Source organism: Meleagris gallopavo, chromosome 7 (assembly GCF_905368555.1).
Source record: "Meleagris gallopavo chromosome 7, MGAL_WU_HG_1.1, whole genome shotgun sequence".
Lineage (NCBI taxonomy): Eukaryota > Metazoa > Chordata > Aves > Galliformes > Phasianidae > Meleagris > Meleagris gallopavo.
Genome location: NC_139410.1, coordinates 4,889,007 through 4,907,681, shown reverse-complemented (window position 1 = coordinate 4,907,681; position 18,675 = coordinate 4,889,007). Strand labels below are relative to the sequence as shown.

At 39.9% G+C, this 18,675-nt stretch overlaps 1 protein-coding gene across 8 annotated transcripts in view; it reads left to right on the top strand.

Annotated features, from left to right (window-relative positions):
• ERBB4 (erb-b2 receptor tyrosine kinase 4) overlaps positions 1 to 18,675 on the top strand; it is a 515,280-nt gene that overhangs the window by 385,266 nt on the left and 111,339 nt on the right. For all 8 annotated transcript variants that reach the window (XM_085228854.1, XM_085228852.1, XM_085228851.1 and 5 more), the window contains 3 exons: positions 13,164 to 13,296; positions 15,187 to 15,309; positions 15,800 to 15,898. In XM_085228854.1, the coding sequence (XP_085084980.1) occupies positions 13,164 to 13,296; positions 15,187 to 15,309; positions 15,800 to 15,898 (355 nt within the window). The remainder of the gene's footprint in view (positions 1 to 13,163; positions 13,297 to 15,186; positions 15,310 to 15,799; positions 15,899 to 18,675) is intronic.

The following is an 18,675-nucleotide window of genomic DNA, read 5'->3' as shown; positions in this document are numbered from 1 at the left end:
GAACTAAGAAGAGATTGTTAAAGGGAGTGAATTCTGTGGTTTTCTGATGTCTTGGGAGATTACAGATCTGAAGATGTAATTGGAAGCGTGTAACTGTTATGATAGGGAACAACTAGCACCTTAATGTCACTGGTCTGAGTGATCTGATGTCTCTGGTTATACTTAAAGAAAATGTCACCTTTTCCTTATAACTAACAGAAACAAGTAGTCCGGAGCACTGTTGTCAAGTGGCTTCATGCAATGGAGTGTAGATGTTAACTCAAATAACAATCTTAGTGCTATCAAAGGACATTCTCTCAACAAATCATCACTTCCCAAATGGGGAAAAAAAAAAGCCATTTTCATGTACTGTGTGTGTACATGAGCTAATTAACAAAAAAGCCTTTGTAGTGCAGGCAAATCCTTTCACAGCTGCTTTGTACCCTCACACAGTACAACTTGAGTAGAATTTCACAGCCACTCTGACTAGATGGTGGGGAAGGGAAACCACCTCTAATAAACCGTTAATGTTCATTGCTTTTATGGAGCTCTGTTCCGTTGCTTGGAGGAAAGCGTTCCATATGCTCTCTATTTTTATAGAATAATTATAGTCACTTCTGGAGGGGAAGAAGAGGAGAATGGCTGTATAAAGTAAGAGGAGAAGTAGGATCTATGGGTACAAACTAAGAAGCATTACTTAACTTGAATGATAAAAGATGCTGCTCTTGAGAAACTTCTAATATGGAACTCTCTGATGCTGTATCAGGATGAAGTTGATGTATTAGGATGAAGAAACATTTGTAATTCCTTTTAATTTCACATGTATGAGTAAGGCTTGGAAACTGCTGTTTCTTGTACCGTCTCTGTGGGTTGAATAGAGCTTACAAGTGATCCATTTGTGATAGACAGAGAAACCTCTAGTTTTGTGTGAGAACTGCTGCTAATGAAGTGTTTTTAAACAGACCTTTGCTGTGGGCATGCTTACTGTCACAACAACATCTCACTGCCTGGAGCTTTGGGAGGAATACATGTGAATCCCCCTTTGTGTGGGGGAGAGTGAAGGAACCAGAGGCAGCTGTCATAATGCACTTGTTGAAATCCATTCTGTAGCTCCAGTAGTTTAAGGATCCTGTTGAGAGTGCACGGGATTGGATAAGGCAAGTTTTGTTGGTTGTTGTAATTGATTTTACAAACGGTATGAGTGAAATGCTCTTGTTATGTGCTGAGATGGTTGCTGCCCACAGACCATGTTTCTCAGCAGCAGAGCTGTTATTTGATGATTTAAGTAATTTATTATTGTCTAGCAGTGCATGTCAGAGAAATGCTACAGTGAAACTATACAAGCTGGCCTATCTTACTGATTTGTGGATATAGGACTGGCAGTCTTCACTATTTAATATGGTGTATCCCAACCCTTGCACCGTATTCAGCTGGTGAGCTCTGGAAGACCTTTAGCACCGTGCTGAGTCTTAAAAAGCAAACAGGTTTCTTGCAGAAACGTATGATGATGTATATTTGGTCTGTTCGGGATACAGGAACACGATGAAACTTATAGTCCCTCTTATCCCTATGCTTCATGACATGCATTTGTTGAATCCTACTCTTCTGTGGCTTCAGTACATAGTTCAGCTTGGTGAGCTGTATGTGTGTAGTCAGCCCTACCTTAACAGCAGGATTAATGGAAATATGGAAAATAGGCATCATTAAATATGGTAGTTACCGAGCCTTGGGATTCTCTCAGGCATTTAACTAAACCTGACAGCATCTTTGAGGACGCTCCTCAATAAAGCCTATTTACTTTTTTTCTTTTGGATGTTGTATTGTGTAGCTCACAGTAGTATTTTGAAATACATTTACAATAAGAAAACGCCTTGTTCTAAAAACTGGATAAATTATTGTTACTGCATCTTAGGAGCAGGGAAAGTAAGCAGGTAGACAAGGTACAGCAGGTCACTACTGAAAGGCGAGTCTTTGGGAAATTTCAAATTGAAAATGGCTTGTTAGAATGGAAACTAACACACAGCCCTATTGCAGAGGTCACCACCTTTCTTATCAACCCACGTAAGCCTTGTGTTGTGTGTCAGTACTGGTTTGGCTGCACAAATTATATATGATGCAGTGGTAAAATGGTGTCATGAAACAGTGACCTTATTATAGAGCAACAGTGTATATCTCACTACTCTCTTGTGGGTTTCTTTTATGGCTTGAAATGAGATTTAATTTAGATTTAATGTTGTTATGAATTAATTATCTATTATTAAAAATACATTTATAGAGCTTGAGAAATGCACAAGATGTAGAGTTGTTTAAACCTCTCTGAATGGTTTCCTAATAATTCATTAATATTTAACATGTGATAAATTAGAACTAAAGCTCATAGTCTTACTTCCAGTCTACCTGCATAATGCAGGATTTGTCACTCTTTCATATTTAGATAGTTTACGTGATAGATGTGTTTCAGTTCAGAGTCCAACCAAGACTTAATTCTCTGCGTTCTGCCTTAATCACCATGACCCATCTGGTGATAAAGGAGCTGCAGTTCTTGCAGTAAATGGAAAGCTCTTGGTTGGAGTTCCTTTGAATAGTACCTTGATGGCACTGTATGTTTTTTTTAGAGGCATACGTACAGTTAAAGTCTACTTAATTAGGTCTCTTCAGATCAAAGTTAATGTCTTGGTGCAATCTACTGTAGAAAGGGGACAAAATTAGAGTTAGGAATAGATTTATTCACTTCTAATATCTATAAAATCTTGCAGGCATTCTCCCCATATGCACACTTTCCCATTGCCTATTTAAAGTCACTTAAATATTTCTTTGAATGATTAAATGTAGAGCACTTAATGTAGATAAGAGCTTGCATATCAAGTCTGGAAATGATATTACCTTTTCTTTTCACACAAGATCTGTTTCACAGTGAATTTGGAACAGTTTTTCCAGCTCTAGGTCAAAAGTAGTAATGGTAATACAGTTTATCTTCATTTGTTTTTGCATAAATGAAAATTATGGTTTGGAATCTCATAGAATCTTTTGAGTTGGAAGAGACCCTAAAAGGCCTTCTAATCTAAAACCACTACAGTGAGCAGGGACATCCGCAGCTAGATGGGGTTGCTCTGAGTGTGGTCCAGCCTGACCCTGAATGTCTTCAGGAATGAGAAATCTACCACTCCTCTGAGCAGCCTGTTACCATGCCTCACAACCCTTATGGTTAAAAAAAAAAAAAAAAAAGCAAAAAAAAGCAAAAAAAAACAACAAACCTTCTTATATCCAGTCTAAATTTCCCCTCTTTTACCTTGAAACCATTTCCCGTTGTTTTGTCACAACAGACCCTGCTAAAGAGTCTACCCCATTCTTTCTTATAGCCCCCCTTGTGACACTGACAGGCTGCTCTCAGGTCTCCCCAGAGTCTTTTCGCCAGGCTACACAGCCCCAGCTCTAGGTCCCTCCTTGCAGGGGAAATGTTCCATCCCTGGTATCATTTTTGTGGCCCTCCTTTGGTCTCGCTCCAACAAAAGCCCCTCATCTTTCCTGAACTGAGGAGTCCACATCTGGATGCAGTGTTCCAGGTGAAGTCTCACCAGTAGAGGGGCAAGATCACCTCTGTCACCCTGCTGGCAGTGCTTCCATTGATGCAGTCCAGGGTACGGTTGGCTTCCTGGGCTGCAAGGGCACATTGCTGGCTCAGATCTAGCTGCCATCCACCAGTACCCTCAAGTCCTTATGGGCAGGGCTCTGTTCTATCCTTTCATCCCCCAGCTTGTATTGATGGTAGTAGTTGTCATGACTCGGGTACAAGATGTTGTGCTTAGCTTTGTTGAACCTCATGAGGTTTGGTAAGATGTTCTCCAGTTTTAGCTGTGTATAGCCTGAGAACATAAATTGCTAAGCTAATGAAACCAGCTCTAGTTTAGCAGCAACTAGCTAACATTTGTCCTAGCTAGCTGTGCTTGCTGTGGAAAGCAGTGTTACAGCAGATACCATATGCGAAAGCATTATCACAAATACCTGAGACCGGCAGGAATGTTACTCATGAGAGTTTATCAAGCTGTCAGACTAAATCCATTGATCTTACTATAGTTTTTTTCCTGTCATGCAGTAAAGTGATATAACAGTGATGATGTGGGAGAATGTCACATGAATTACTTGTATCTTTGGGTTTCTTAGATGAAGAGTTTCAAATACCTGTGTTCAAACTGTAGTGAGAAAGAAAGATCCAGTAGCAAGCTTACTTCCCATGCAACTCTCTCTATTCAGTTTACTTTGCATCTCTTCTGTAATGTAAACCTGCTGCAGTATTAATGGCATGTAGGTCTCCATGCTTCTTGAACACAATTCTGGGCAGTGTTCTGGGCTCCAATTGCAGGAAAGCTAAAGTTGTAAGAGTGCTAAGGAATTCTGCTAGTGCAAGCTTCTTTCTGGTAGCAGGGTCAGCTATGACTGGGAAGTGTTGGGTTTTGGTCACTGATGTATTGAGACTTAAACTACAGAGGAAGGTTGAATCCTCTGCGTGCAGTAAGGGATCTAATTATAGAGTGCTTCTTGGGTTGACTCTAGGAAGCTTGTGTTTTAGGAAACTTGAGAAAGGGACATTATGGGGCAGAAGAATAGTAGCAGGTTGGGATAGGATTGAGAATTGTCTAGAGGAAATGAGGCCAGTGATGTGGAGGAGGAGAAAAAAGTAGGAGAGAGGAAGATATGGAAAAGAACTCATGCTGGACTTGATCTTTAGAGGTCCCTTCCAGCTCCTATAATTCTGTCATTCTGTGATGGAAATAAGGTTTAGCATTCTAATAGTAATGGTAGCTGATCCATATAGTGTATTTGGAGCTGTTTGTTGTGTCCCAGTCTTCCTTAAAGAAATGTGAATTATTTCAGAAATTAACTCTTTTTCTGCCCCTCACAGGAAAAAAAGAAAACAAGTATTACATTAAAAATGAACCATTAGATGGACTGATAAATGCATAGTTTCAATCTCAGTAAGGATCATAGATAAAGTACAGATTGCAGAGATGATCTTCTAGCTTCAACACAGTCCCAACACCTGCGGGTAATTTTTCCCTTCCTTGTGGCAATGTTAACCTCAGCATGTAAAGGACTTGGATGCAGGTTAGGTTCAGTGCTGTTCCACTACTGTTTGTGCAAACTGTCTCTGTTTGGACTTTTGGGATCAGCCAGCAGATCAGACTCCAGATGACCAAATTCCATGCTATGGGACATATCAGTCATCTTTTAATCAACAGATTTCTAAAATGAAGGAGCTCTTTTCACTTACGAAGGAAATTTTGGATAGAGAAATTACTAGGCTATAGCAATGTGTGTGTGTATTCCCTCTAGTTGGTTTCATTAACTGTTTTGCATGCCTCTCATCACACTGCAAATAAATACATTTTTCAAGTGTGAGGAGAGGCGGTCCCTCTCCCTTCTCTCAATTTTGGTGGGGGACTTAGGGGGTATGTTTGAACTTTCACTATCCTGAGCCCAAACAAACCTCAGAAGTTGTGGGATGTAAAATGCACAGAAGGTCAGCAGGGTCTGCTGTCTGCCAGAGGGGCTGCTACGTAGGTGTCTGTTCGTATGCACTTTTACCCTGGATGCTAGGTGTGCTCCATTCAGAGCATTTAACAGCTATTGGAATAGAAGTATTTAAATATTTGGACAAGGCAGTACCTGCAATAAATTCTGGAATGTTGTAGCATTCTGAAATTCAAGAGAGAGAGAGCTGTTTTACTACATCATCATTGGCCTTTATGTGGGCCATACTGTACTTCAAAATAATTGTAATAAAGCAGCTGTTGCAGGGACTAGGTTGTGCTGAGCTATATCCTTGTCATGGACACAAGCTGTTCTTCTAATCAAGTCACATCTGTGACTATCAAGATGCTAGGAGGTTGCTGTATGTATAGAGACATGCAAAAAATCATCGGAGCTGAGAAAAGAAGCTGGGGGTAATGTTCAAAGCTGAATTTTTAAATTCATTTTTATTTATTTTTTTCTTTTGAGTGTCCTGTAGGGTCACTGCTGATAGTGTAATGACTGGAATTAAGAGAAGTTGAAGGATTCATATATACACTTCAGGGGCATGTCCGGGTATGGGAATGGTGGTCCTGCATAAGCTTTGCATCAAAAAGAGGATCTCAATTTTTCTTCTTCTTTTTTATCCTCATAATCAAATGACATTTTCTAACAATTGATATAATTAAAGGTATTTAAACAGATGTGATGGTACCCTTGTAATATTATAGTGATAAATCCCAATACAGCATCAGAATCACAGTATGGCCCGGGTTGGAGGGGACCTCAAGGACCGTGAAGTTCCAACCCTGCCCACAATCTCCCCATTTAGTACTAGACAGGCTGCCCAGGGCCCCATCCAACCTGGCCTTGAACACCTCCAGGGACGGGCATCTACAGCCTCTCTGGGCAGCCTGTTCCAGCACCTCACCATTCTCTTAGAAAAGGACTTTCCCCTCCTATCCAACCTAAATCATCCCTCCTTCAACTTAAAAATCATTTCTCCTTGTCCTGCCAGAAATGCTCGGAAACAAATTCCTTACGCCCTAATCTTCACCAACTTGGATTTTGCTTGTACTTACAAGCCTTGGCTATATTTACTCCGTCCTATGCTCTGCAAAGTTGAATTATACATATTTAGAAACTCATGGTGAGAAGTGAAAATGCATGTTCCACTTAACCACCACATTGTTGTTATTTGGAGGCATTTATTCCTCCAGTATTAGAAAGCATTTATGCCAATGTGGAATGAACTGTTAATATGTCGTAGACTTTGAAGGCAAAAGTCTTAATCCTCTTTACAAGCATATTATATGGGGGCAGATTTCCAAATGCAGTTAAAATGGAAACTACAAATCCTCCGTTCGCTCTGACTTTGATCTCAAACATAGGTCCCAAAGATGATTTAATGCCACCCCTTGTTAAAAAGAGCTCAGCTGAAACCCACGTTAGCTCTGCGTTTATCACAGAAGGCCTGATTAGATATGACAAGATATTTGAAGATCAGGAACATGGTGTGACAGTTCTGTTCTCATCAGTTTATCACGTCCCATTTTTGTATGGCTTTTTTCCCCATCTCTGCCAATGTCCAATGCTGAACTTATTAATACCTTAGGCTGCCTGCTCACTGATGAGAAGAAGCTTGTTCACCTCAGCCAGGTTGCACATAGGACTTCAGGTGCTGAGCCAGGGCAGAAACAGGAATCGGGGCTGTCCTAATGTGCATGCTGAGAAGTGTGAGTCAGAAAGATTTTGGAGAGAGGCAGCCTGTGACTTGAGAATTTCAGGCTTCGTCCCCAGTGCGGTCCTTGAAAGTTCATTGCTGTGAAATATTCTGGAGCTTGCGCAAGCAGGCACTGTCCTATTTGATTCAAAACTGGAACAGGGAAGAGTTCACAAGCACTTAGACACTGACTGAAACTGCGCTGTGCTGCTTAAATCTGCTGAAGGACTCTCAGGAAAGGCTGGTTTTCCAAGGGCTGATCAAAAGAGACAGTTGCACAGAGACTGAGGCATATTGAAAAGAGAGGTGATTTGTGAAATAAAAATGAAAGGCACGGGGCTGAGAGAAGTTCATCCAGTGTCTCCTTAAAGGGAGGCAAGCCTTCTCTACGGCCCTACAGGCAAGATTTCATGTAGTTGTGCTCGGGTTTCAGTATTTTGTATGCTGAATGGCTCAATACAGGTAATGCTTTACCGATGGGTTTTGGAATACATAGTGGGTACCAAAACAGTGTTACAGTGATGAAAGAGTATAGAATCTGCCTGGACTGTGGTCAGTGTCAGTGGTCAGTTTTATGCTAGGAGGTATGCTCTCTGTTACCCAGCCCCGTTCAAGTTCTGGTTGCCTACTGATTTAATGTGGACACTACATTTTACTTCTCCAACTCCCCAAACCTCACACTGTTGCAGTGTGATGCTCATGAGTACAAATCAGTGCTGCCAGACAAAGTGGTCTCTCAGCGTATAGTGTCTTGCAGCAGAACACACTTTGTGGCTTTGTTTGAGAAAAGCATGTGTTCTAATTAATAATTTCATCTACACAGAAATAATTGTAGAGCCTGTTGACTCCAGCTGGTTGCAGAGAAAGCTGTGTGCTGCAGGTGGACTTTATTGCCTCTAACAGGAATGCTTTATGCAGAGAGAGGCTCCTTGAGCTAATGTTGATGGCTTTGGTTTCAGAGCAGTCCATCAGCACCTGTGATCATTACAGGGCTGGTTTTCTTTATTTCAAGCAAAATATTAATCTTTATGAAGAAAACAGGAAATATGATAACTTTATAAAGATGATTGTTCTTTTGCTTGATGAACTGGCTTTGCCTGCAAGTCCTATCTAGTGGATTTTAGTGGCTTTCTGTCACAGATGAATCAATCCCCATTACGTGAGGCCTGACTTGGAATATTTTACAAGGGACGTTAATCCATTTACTTAAAGCACAAGCCTCAAAACAAAGTCACCGTGCAAGCTTTTAACAACTGTTCCTTCCTTGCGTTGCGGCAGGAGAGAAAAATCTCAGTCTTAAAATATGAGGGGCACAACAGATATCAGACGGACTTTCAGTGTTATGGGGCGAGCAACCCATGAAAGCCTCTGCATCAATGCTGTAGTTAGTGGCATTTCAGTATTTATTCTCAGTCAGCTGTATGAACAGGGAGTTAAAATAGATTTCTTAGTAATTTATGCTGAAAATAAAGAGAAACATCATTGTTCTCCTAAATTATTTAAGTCACTGCTCAGTTTTGATGCATCATAATAGCAGAGTTGCTCTTAACAGATCCGCCTGATCAGTGGGACATCTGTTTTGCTCTCATTTGGTGAAGATGGTGAAAAGCTTCAAGCACAAGGTTTGAGTCACCCAGTAACGTGAACCAGTAAGGTACTTGCTTAACTGCAGGGTGGGACCTACAATGTAGTACTCAAGTTGCATGTTGAAAAGTCATGGCTAAGGCAACCTGCCATCGAAGTTGTAAGTAAAGCGAGGTGACAGCATGATGGAATGTGGTTTGCTTGTGTCTAGATTTAAATGTGGAACTGGTAGGCATTGTGAGATCAGTTGTCAGTTACAATTTGTGATTATGTATGATAAAAGCTAATCTGAACATAAAGGTGACATTGCTCAGTGTTTAAACACCCTCAGATTAGGTGGAGAAAGGGAGAAGGGACTCTTTCTTGTACAAAGCAGAGCATGTTTTAATGTGAATTATCCTAGCTGAATTCTTCCTGCCCTGGGGAGCACTGTTCTGTGAGGACCAGGCACTGGAAGTTGTGGATGTAGAGGCTGCCAGGGGATTGCTGTACAGCAGAGAAAAGCTATTAAGCATACTCAAATTTGCTTCCCACCCTGCCTGTTTATTTTGTGTAGTTTAAATGCTGAGATTATCATTCCAGGATTAACAAAATCCCTCGGATCTTTGAAAATGCATATTGTAAGTTTACTGTATTCCCCTCTTAGGGAAAGGGTGGGGAACACGAAGTGTGGATCGTCCATCTCAAAAAAGAGTGCCTTGAAGAAAAAAATTGGAGTGACATGGGTAAAACCTAAAGCGGTAGAGGGCTGGGAAACGTCAAGGCAGGAACGGAAGGCTTGGTTTTAAAGCTCAGTTTATTTATATGCTGTATTAGGTGGTTTAGTGCCAAAGATGAAGAAACAGGTGTTTTCTCAGCTTTACTCCATGGACACAGCACTGCTTCCTTTCTCTTCCGCGTTGTTCTCCAGTCTTAGAGTAGAAGTAGACTCTAGAGTAGACTCAGTCTAGAGCGAGTAGGCCATGTACTCATTGAGGTCAGTAATCAGGCTTTAATACCTTACCGTGGGAGCACTGTGGGAATTGCAAATGTGTTGATGTTTTGGCATAAATATACAACCCACCCTGTTGAGCATCCTTGTCAGTCTTGGAACACTGTCTTTGAACTTCTTGTTTCAAATTTGGTGGGTGGGTGCGGGTAAATTCTATACGCATTTGAAAAGAAAAATATGTATTTCTCCTAATGGAGCACTAGAATCTTATTTTCATATTTTAGCCCGTTACACACAGTTTCCAGTTGAGAAGGCAGGATTTTTACATGTAGAGCTTTTTTTCTCTCTGCCTACCTCCCTTTTCTGGTCATTAATTGAGTATTCTGTTCTTAGCCGAGGGAGGGGTGATGGATAGCTAATTATGTGGGATTGGATTATGATTCAGAGCCATATTTCTTGCACTACAGAGTTTATTTTGATGAGCATAAAAGTTCAGAAATGCCTAGTAGAGAATTTTTTACACCCTCTGGAGAAGATTTTCAGCATGTAAAGGAAAATAATGGCTGCATCAGCAGTTTCCTGGCGATGGGCTGGTAGTGGAGCTGTAAGAAACATGAGCTAGAGTCAGCCTCTGGCTGTCCATCCTTCTGCTGGTTGGATAGGAATGACATAGAACTGCTCTCCATCCTCGAGCTTAGCCTTCCTGAGCCCTAGCAAAGACATGGGGCCTCTGTGCTTCTAAAGATGACTTTACCAAAATCTCTTTTTGAAGACAGTGTTTTTGTCACAGCATTAACATTGCTGCTGTTAATTTTGGTGAAAGTATTTTTAAGCAGAAAATAGACTGCAGTGAATAGATGCACTCACAAAGGTGGTCGTGGGCTGGTAATGTAATCTGTTTACATTATTGGTACATTCTTGATGCCAGTAGAGATAAGGACTTCTGTGCGTGTCTTGCAGTATGTGAAGCTGAACTGATGGTTTGGTGCACATGCTGGGGGAAAAAAGAGATTGAAATAAAAAACAAAAACAGAATGGGAGAAAAGTGAAGACTTGAAACCTGTATCTCTGATCAGTAACACCTTGCAGGGATCCGTGTTAAACAACCTTAACAGTTATCTAAAGGAAAGGTAAACAGCATTTTAATGAAATTCAGCTGAGTATTAAATTTGAGATACTGCACACGCAAGAACACTGGAAAGATTACACAGTTGAAGGTGTTAGCAGAATAGATAAAAAGCAAACTCAGCCTAATGAACCTAAGTGAAAATAACCCAAATGAAGCGAGTGACAAAGAAAATAACTCAAGTGCTTAGGAAATAATCTGTACGTGGTTGGAAACAACAGTGAGACATGATAGTGACGTGCACCGATGATACCAGAAAGCACTGAAGCCACTGGCTCATCGTTTGCCAGTGTGTCAAATGAAACTCATAACTGCTGTTGTCTTTGGGGCTTAGCTTTGTGTCGGCATGGCAAGGAGAAGCTGCTTGGAATACAGCTGCATCCATTTAGCTCTGTGATGTTTCTGTGTGTCAAGGTTTTTATATAAGGATGGTTGGTCTATGAGTGAGGCAGCTAGAAGTTCAAAAAAAACTTTTTTCACTTCTTCAGAATTTGAAAAACGTTTCTTCTCATATGCCATAGCCTTCCTGTTTTGTGGCCTTTTTAACCTTAATTACATGTTTAGGTTGTAGCTCCTGAAAATTTGGATCTAATAACTAATGCATATTTTTAGTGACTAAAGGTTTGTTTGGTGATCTTTATAAGTGTTTTTCTTCAATTCACTGTTAGACATGATGATTTCCTTTCAAGATCAGTGAGAGTTGGTGGATGTCTCCTTGAGATCTGATTACTTATGGACTATCATGCAAATATTGTTCGGGCCACTTTCAGCATATTTAGTGTCATAAAAGTTGATATCTGCAGTTGTCATGATGGCTACTAATATACATTTTGAAGTCAAGAGATATTGTCAGTCTTCGGTTTGGTGGTGGTAAAAATTCTGTGGTTGTTTATGTATCATTTTAAAAAATATCTTTTTGCTTCAGAGCCTTAGTGCCATCTTCATAGAGTCTTTGATGACTACTGTAGACATGGGGTTCAAAATGGTATGTGGTTGTAATGTAGGTACACCTTAATATAGCAAGCCAGATTAGATAGGACTGCATCCCGCTGCTTGGCTTTGTGGTATGATGTAAAGGAACAAGGGATCGGATAAATCAATGCACTGTTTCTGTTGGAGACACTAAAATTTCCAATACCTGTGTGCTACTTTTATTTTATTAAGCCGTAATGTGTCTTCCATCTTCATTCAGACATAATGGAGGAGACTGTTAAACCAGAGCAATGATACTTCTACAATCTTGTCAATTGTTAACCTATTTCACGTAGCTAATAAGACATGATTACTGCACCGTTTTGCTCTGCAGTTGTCATGCTGTCTCTTTTTGCCACTCTTTTCAGCTGATCTCCAGGCACTGCTGTTGGGATGTTAAACACTGTGTGTTTATGGAAGTTGCTGGTATTCTGTGGGAACACTTAAATTAAGATGTTGGTTTATAGGCTCCTACCCACCTTAGAGACAGAGAAAACAAAGTGAGGGCAGAAGTTTCTTCAAGTTTCTTTGGCAGGCGCTTGTTTCTCTGCACTTACTATGTGGGAGATTGCAGGGATAGTGGGGGGCAGCACTACTTTTTTTGTGCAAAAGCTGACCCTAGTTTGGTACTGTTCAAAGGAGACTTTTTGGCTCCCACAAAACAGTCTTCTGTTCAGGGTTTTGACTTTGCTGGAAAGAGGTGACAGAACCACATGGGTGCAACCATAAAACCCTCACTAGAATATTCATGTGGAATAGTTATGAACTGAGAGTGTCTCGAGAGTGCATGGTACTAGTAATGAATTACTTTGTTGAAACATTAATATCCTCTACTTGAGCAGGGCTTGCGCATGTATGATGCCTCCACGTTTCTCTGGCACAGCGTTTTTCAAGTTTCTCCTCCCTTCTCTGAACTCAGGAAGATGCATTATGTTGGTAATTTAGACAGTTTTTATTTTCCCCCTCACTACCCTATCCCATGAGTTAATGCAGTTAGAGCCAAAGAGTAAGTACAGGTAAACAAACCTCTTGCAGGAAAACTGCAAGTATCTGTATCCTCATTTTGCCATTGCAGATTTGCGTTTGCCATCAAAGTGCATGTTGTGTCTCCTTGTCCACACAACTTTTCACATGTGCATGGCAGTTTGAAAAAAGTGAAATTGTTATATGGATGGAAATCAAGAGAACTTATTAATATGTTTCCCCTGATTTTTGTATTTGGTCCAACTAAGAAACTGTCACACGACAGTAAGCTTTCCAAGTGATTGTGTTTTGTGTGCCCAATTGTTCTCTGGTCTGTCACCCCACCTAACAATGAAGTCTCTGATTCTGATTGCTAGAACACCTTTGATTGCTGCGGGAGTTATTGGTGGCCTCTTCATCATCGTCATCATGGGCCTGACGTTTGCTGTGTACGTTCGACGCAAGAGCATTAAAAAGAAGAGAGCGCTGCGGAGGTTCCTGGAGACTGAGGTGAGGGTGTAGGTAGTGGAGGAGGCAATCTAAGAAATGTTCTTAAGCATAACGTTCATTCTTTATTTGTCAGTTACAGCAGGGGTGATTACTGCTGTCTCCACATACAGTTCCGTAGTGATACTTCAATAAGGCTTTTTAAAAAGTGTTGTTTCATGTTTTATTGTAAGGATCCTGCTCCCACTTACTTCCATTCTAGAGCTTGACAAAAGGATTTATGCATCCCCAATCTGTTTTCCTAAACACCTTTATACCAGCTAGAATTTGTGTTGCTTGTTGAATACTGTTCAGGTTTATAGAAAGCTTAACTTAATGCTTTTAGGTATATTAACCTTGCCATCGTACCAGCCTCCACTTAGCAGAATTGAATTTAAGATGATGATTTTAAGCACAAGCACTGGCTTTGACAACAGCTCCTGTTCTTCATTTGCTCAGATAAAAGCTGTGGCTGGTGGTATTTCTCCTAAGGGAATAAAATCTTAATAGAGGTAGTAGTAGAAGGTCTTACTATGTGGGGAGGCTATTGTCTTGCCTGTGAAATGGAAGGTTAAATCAGGAGTATCCTGAAATAAGCACACGGAGCTTCAGCTCCCTTCTCTGTTTCTAGCTGGAGGTTATAATAAACCTATCTTTCTCTTGGTCATACTCAGTAAAACTCTACAAGCATATTTTTAAAACTCACAATACTAGTACTCCTAGCCATTCCTGTGCTGATGGCCTGCAAGTCATATATACGAAAGCATACTGGTTTTCTTTAATAGGGAACCTTCTTTGTTTCACCACATTAATACTGGACATCTAAACAGGAAGTAAAAAAGGGAATTAATCTTGTAAAAGTGCAGCTCACAAATAATTTCTATGATAACCTTGTTGCTGTTTGGTTTTATGTTTCCGTACTCAAGTAATTTCCAACTATTGACATTCTTACCAGTACTAAAATAGTCTGGTCAGCTGGTAAGTAGTCCATGATGCTCAAAGAGCCATACCAGGAGTTCTGAAACCGCAGAGCAGTTAGCCTTGTAAACAGACAACTCTGAAATACTGCAGTGGTGTGAATTCCATTTGAGTAGGAGTACTCCTGAATTATTTCTCTCATCCTGTAAAGGAGCAGGCTGTTTTTCATTGTTTAGAGTATTGTCCTTTGCACTTATTTTTTTAATTTATTTTTAAAGAACCATTCCTTTTCTGGCAAACGTAGTACAGTATTGATTTCTACAGTCATTTTTAACAGAATGTTGGTCTGTGGTTTATTTATAAAGTTTCTTGGGACATGGTTGCCTTCTTGAACAAATTACTTAATTGTGCCTTTTTTTTTTTTTTTTTTTTTTTTGCAGCAAATTAATGGCTGTTAAAAATTGTCTCCTTTACGTTGCTTTCTTCTTAAATTTGTCCTCATATATGGTACAGTAGAAGTTGAGAAGAATAGACCCTTCCCCAAAACAGAATAAGAATATGATAAGCCATTAAGTCAGGGTTATTTAAAAGAAATACGACTAACTTAAGAGGCACTAAAATGGGCAAAAATACAACGTGCTCCACTAATAATAAATGCTGTATTTCTGTCATGTAGAAAATATTTATACTGCCTCCATTAGCAGAAGTCCTTGGGTGTGTTTACTGTGACACCAATTCAGTTTCCAGTTTGTAATTCCATCATGTAATTCCTGGTGGAAACGATTACATTTTGAGTGAGGGTTTTTTCATACTATTGCTCAGTTTCTCAGCATTTGATTGTTGTCTTTAAAAGTGAGAGATTCCTCTAGGAGTTGTTAGACTAGCAGTCTTTACTGTCTTATTCCAGTGTTTGACTGGATTGGTTGTTTCCAGTATAAACTTCTTGTGGATTTTCACACTTTCAAATACTTAACACTATTGGACTTGACTTCGTAGCTTGTGGAACCCTTGACTCCAAGTGGTACGGCTCCCAACCAAGCTCAGCTTCGCATCCTGAAGGAAACAGAGCTGAAACGAGTGAAGGTTCTTGGCTCTGGAGCCTTTGGAACAGTATACAAGGTAAGAGTCTTCTCTACAGCATTGATTAGCCTTGTTTAACTTGTGAACACTCAAGTTCTGACCTCGTTGCTGGTGATACTCACTAGAGGGAGTTTTTCTGTAGTTTCAGTGAGTTCAACATCAGATTCTAGAATAAAATAATCCAATTTTTTTTCAAATTTTGTGGGAATCAGTAGGTAGTGAAAAAATGTGCATCTTTGTGCTTATATCGTTTCATTTAAAGGCAATTGTCAGTGAGAAAACCAAGAAGATCTAAGGACGTTTGCTGGCATACAACCATCCACATACGTAAAGGTTTAGTTTTGATGTAAGAAGTAGTTTTGTGAGACTTCTTTCTTTTGCTTTTAATAACTTATTTTGTGTATTTTCAGTTTTGATGTTCAGGATTGAATTGCATAATGTGACAAAATACATCAAAAAGAAATGGAACAGTGAGATTTTTATGATTGTTGTCTTATTAGTCTTCTGTCACTTTGCCTTATCTTTCTAGGGTATTTGGGTCCCCGAGGGAGAAACCGTAAAGATTCCTGTGGCCATTAAGATCCTTAATGAGACCACTGGTCCCAAAGCCAACGTCGAGTTCATGGATGTAAGTTGCTTTGAGTCTTGGGGGATCTTTCTTCAGTCCACAGAGGTTGTAAAGAGTAATTTCTGGCCAGTTGTTTTTCTTAAATAGCAGAAAGAGGTTTTTTCACAGGAGCAGTATCATGCTGATGTTTAGCTGGTGCTACAACGTGATGGCCTATGCACAAAAGCAGCTGAGTTTTAATAGGGACGTGTCCTTCTGTTACTCCTTGACAAGCTGTCTCTGTGTTAATGCATTCTTTATGGTAGCAATGCTATCGAACAATAAACACCTCAGCTGGGGGTAGATCAGTGCTGCTCCCTTGAAGTAGAAGAGCTGGACTAATCAGTGCAGGACAGTGCTTTGCCCTGGTCAGATAATAGTTTTCTGGAACCCTAAGCATGTGGTAACATCAGTGCCAAAATGTTGAAGGGCTGGGGGTTTCAACGTGCAGATGTCATGAACCTCAAGATGTTTGGATTTTGCCTGTACATCAATGGAAGGCTCATTACTCCTCTGTCTCATGTGCGAGCAATTTTCCATTTTTATGATAGAGTATAGAGATGAGAGAAGGAATTTGCAGGGGAGCATCTTGCCATGTATGCAAGTTTTCGCTGGTGTACAACTCCTAGGAACAGAAACTTAACTCTCTTCTGCTTCAGTTTTCCTGAGAACTAAGCACTGAGTCTGGGAGCAGTCAGCAGCAGTAAAACATAATAGGGAGAAAAAAATAAAATATACCCAATTTTAAAATTCCTTTGGCTTTGCTAGTCTAAAATACTGTTAATAAAAGGTCAAGATCATCATTTTTATGGGTGTTCTGTGTTCAGTTTTTTGCTTTGTGTCAAGATTAAGCCTCATTGACACTGAATGTTTGTGTCCAAATCGGAGACAGTATTTTGACAAATAATAGCAATTTGCATTTTTTTTTGTAAAACTCTCCCGTGAACTTGAAAATTACATAGGACTTGTAAATTCTGAAGGTCTGTTCAGTGTACAGCCTTAATTTGATAAGCATTAATGACACTATAAACCACAAGGAGATTGTACTCCCATTATATAATCTACTCCTACATCTAGAAATTAATAACAATGTGCAGTTACAGCTCTAGCTGTTTCAAGCAAATGATCACAAGTTCTCACAATGGAACTAAAGCTGTGTGTAGACCAAAGTGCTTCCTATGCTTTTTTAAAGAGCACTGCATTTGCGTGTTTGTTGATGACATATAATAATCATTGTGTATAAACAAACAAAAAATGGCTCTGTTGGGATGAAATGACTTGTACTAAAGGGATAAAGAAGACTAGATGTTTGCTTAAAGGACAAAGTAATGGTCAATGGCAAAGCTCCAGAAAGAGGAGATCTGGTGTTCAGTGATCAATTGAAGTGGATGCCTAGGGAGTGGAAGGCTACCGCACGCAAGCTGCGTGTGTGCTGTTTGATGTCAGTAGACAGTATGCAGATTTGATTTTCAAGTAGATGGAATTGGTATTGCCATATGGAAGTCACTGGAAGCGTACAGTTTGTACAAGATGAAGAGCTGACCTTCTGATAGAGAAATAGTAGTAATTGGTCCTTCCATGATATTGATTAACCTTAAGCACGTCACAAAGAACGTGTAAGATCCTCGTTAAAAAAAAAGTTGATTGTTTGGGGTTTCGTAGCCCAGCATCATCAGCTGACTTAATTCACTGGACCTCATTTTCCTCCAATGTATGCATCTGTTGAATGGCTCAGAAATGGAGGATTTTTCTTGGATACTGTAAATATTTTAACCCCATAACAGGCAGCCGCACTGGGAGAGGTTTCTCTTCATATGAAGTTGTCTCATGAACCTCTGATCTACTAGTAATCGGGTGGGGGAATGGTGTGGGTTATTGCAAGTCCTAAAGGTCAGTAAAAACCTGAAGGTTACTTATAATTATAGCTAAAAAGAAGTAGACCCCATCATCAGCTGATAGAGGTAACAATAAGAACTAACATGCTTTGTATCTGTGCTGCGCTGGATATGTGTGCAGTGGTCTGTAACATTCCTTCCTGTACAGAATTGATGGGAGGGCAGACAGAATTTCCCTCTTTTGAAATAATTTTTCCTGCAGTAGTACAGAAGTTCCTGCCATCCTTGCCTCCTAACTCAACCATCTATTTCCTGAAAGAGCTGGCATTTTAATAGATAACTTTTATGTAAAAGAAGGGCCTAGAAATTGGTTATGGTTTTATGTGACCACTACTTTTTGTCCCGGAAGGGATATAATTTTATACTGATAAGCTTATTATAAGGAGATATTCTTCAATGTAAGATAAGTAAGTGAAGTTGTAGTAGGAAACCTTTTTATTCCTCATCACTCTGAGACTTTAGTCAGTGTAACTATACTGAATGAAATTATCTATTGACATTATCTCATTAGGAAAATGTATGAGTACATGTGAGAGCACAATCCGTTGGCTCTGCTTTCAGTAAGAAGAGTGTTGTGAATGGCCTTTGTAAAAGCAATTGTTTTTTTTGTTGTTTTTTTTTAAAGTTACATAGGAGCTAACTGCCATTGGGACCGTAATGGACATTGACTTCAATGAAGTGTCTGACAATCTTTCAGTGGGAAGGGAAGGTTAATGGGAAGGAGGTATAATGAGTTATCCACTTGACTTTCCTTTTTTATTTTTATTTTTTAACTTATGAAGTATAGGTGAGCTTTTGTTGGCAATTTTTACTCAGTTGAGCGTCCTTATACTTGCAAGTAAAACTTAGTTTTCCTTTTGGAGAGGCTGTGGGAGATGTAAAGCCTCTTGCAAACACTGGTTT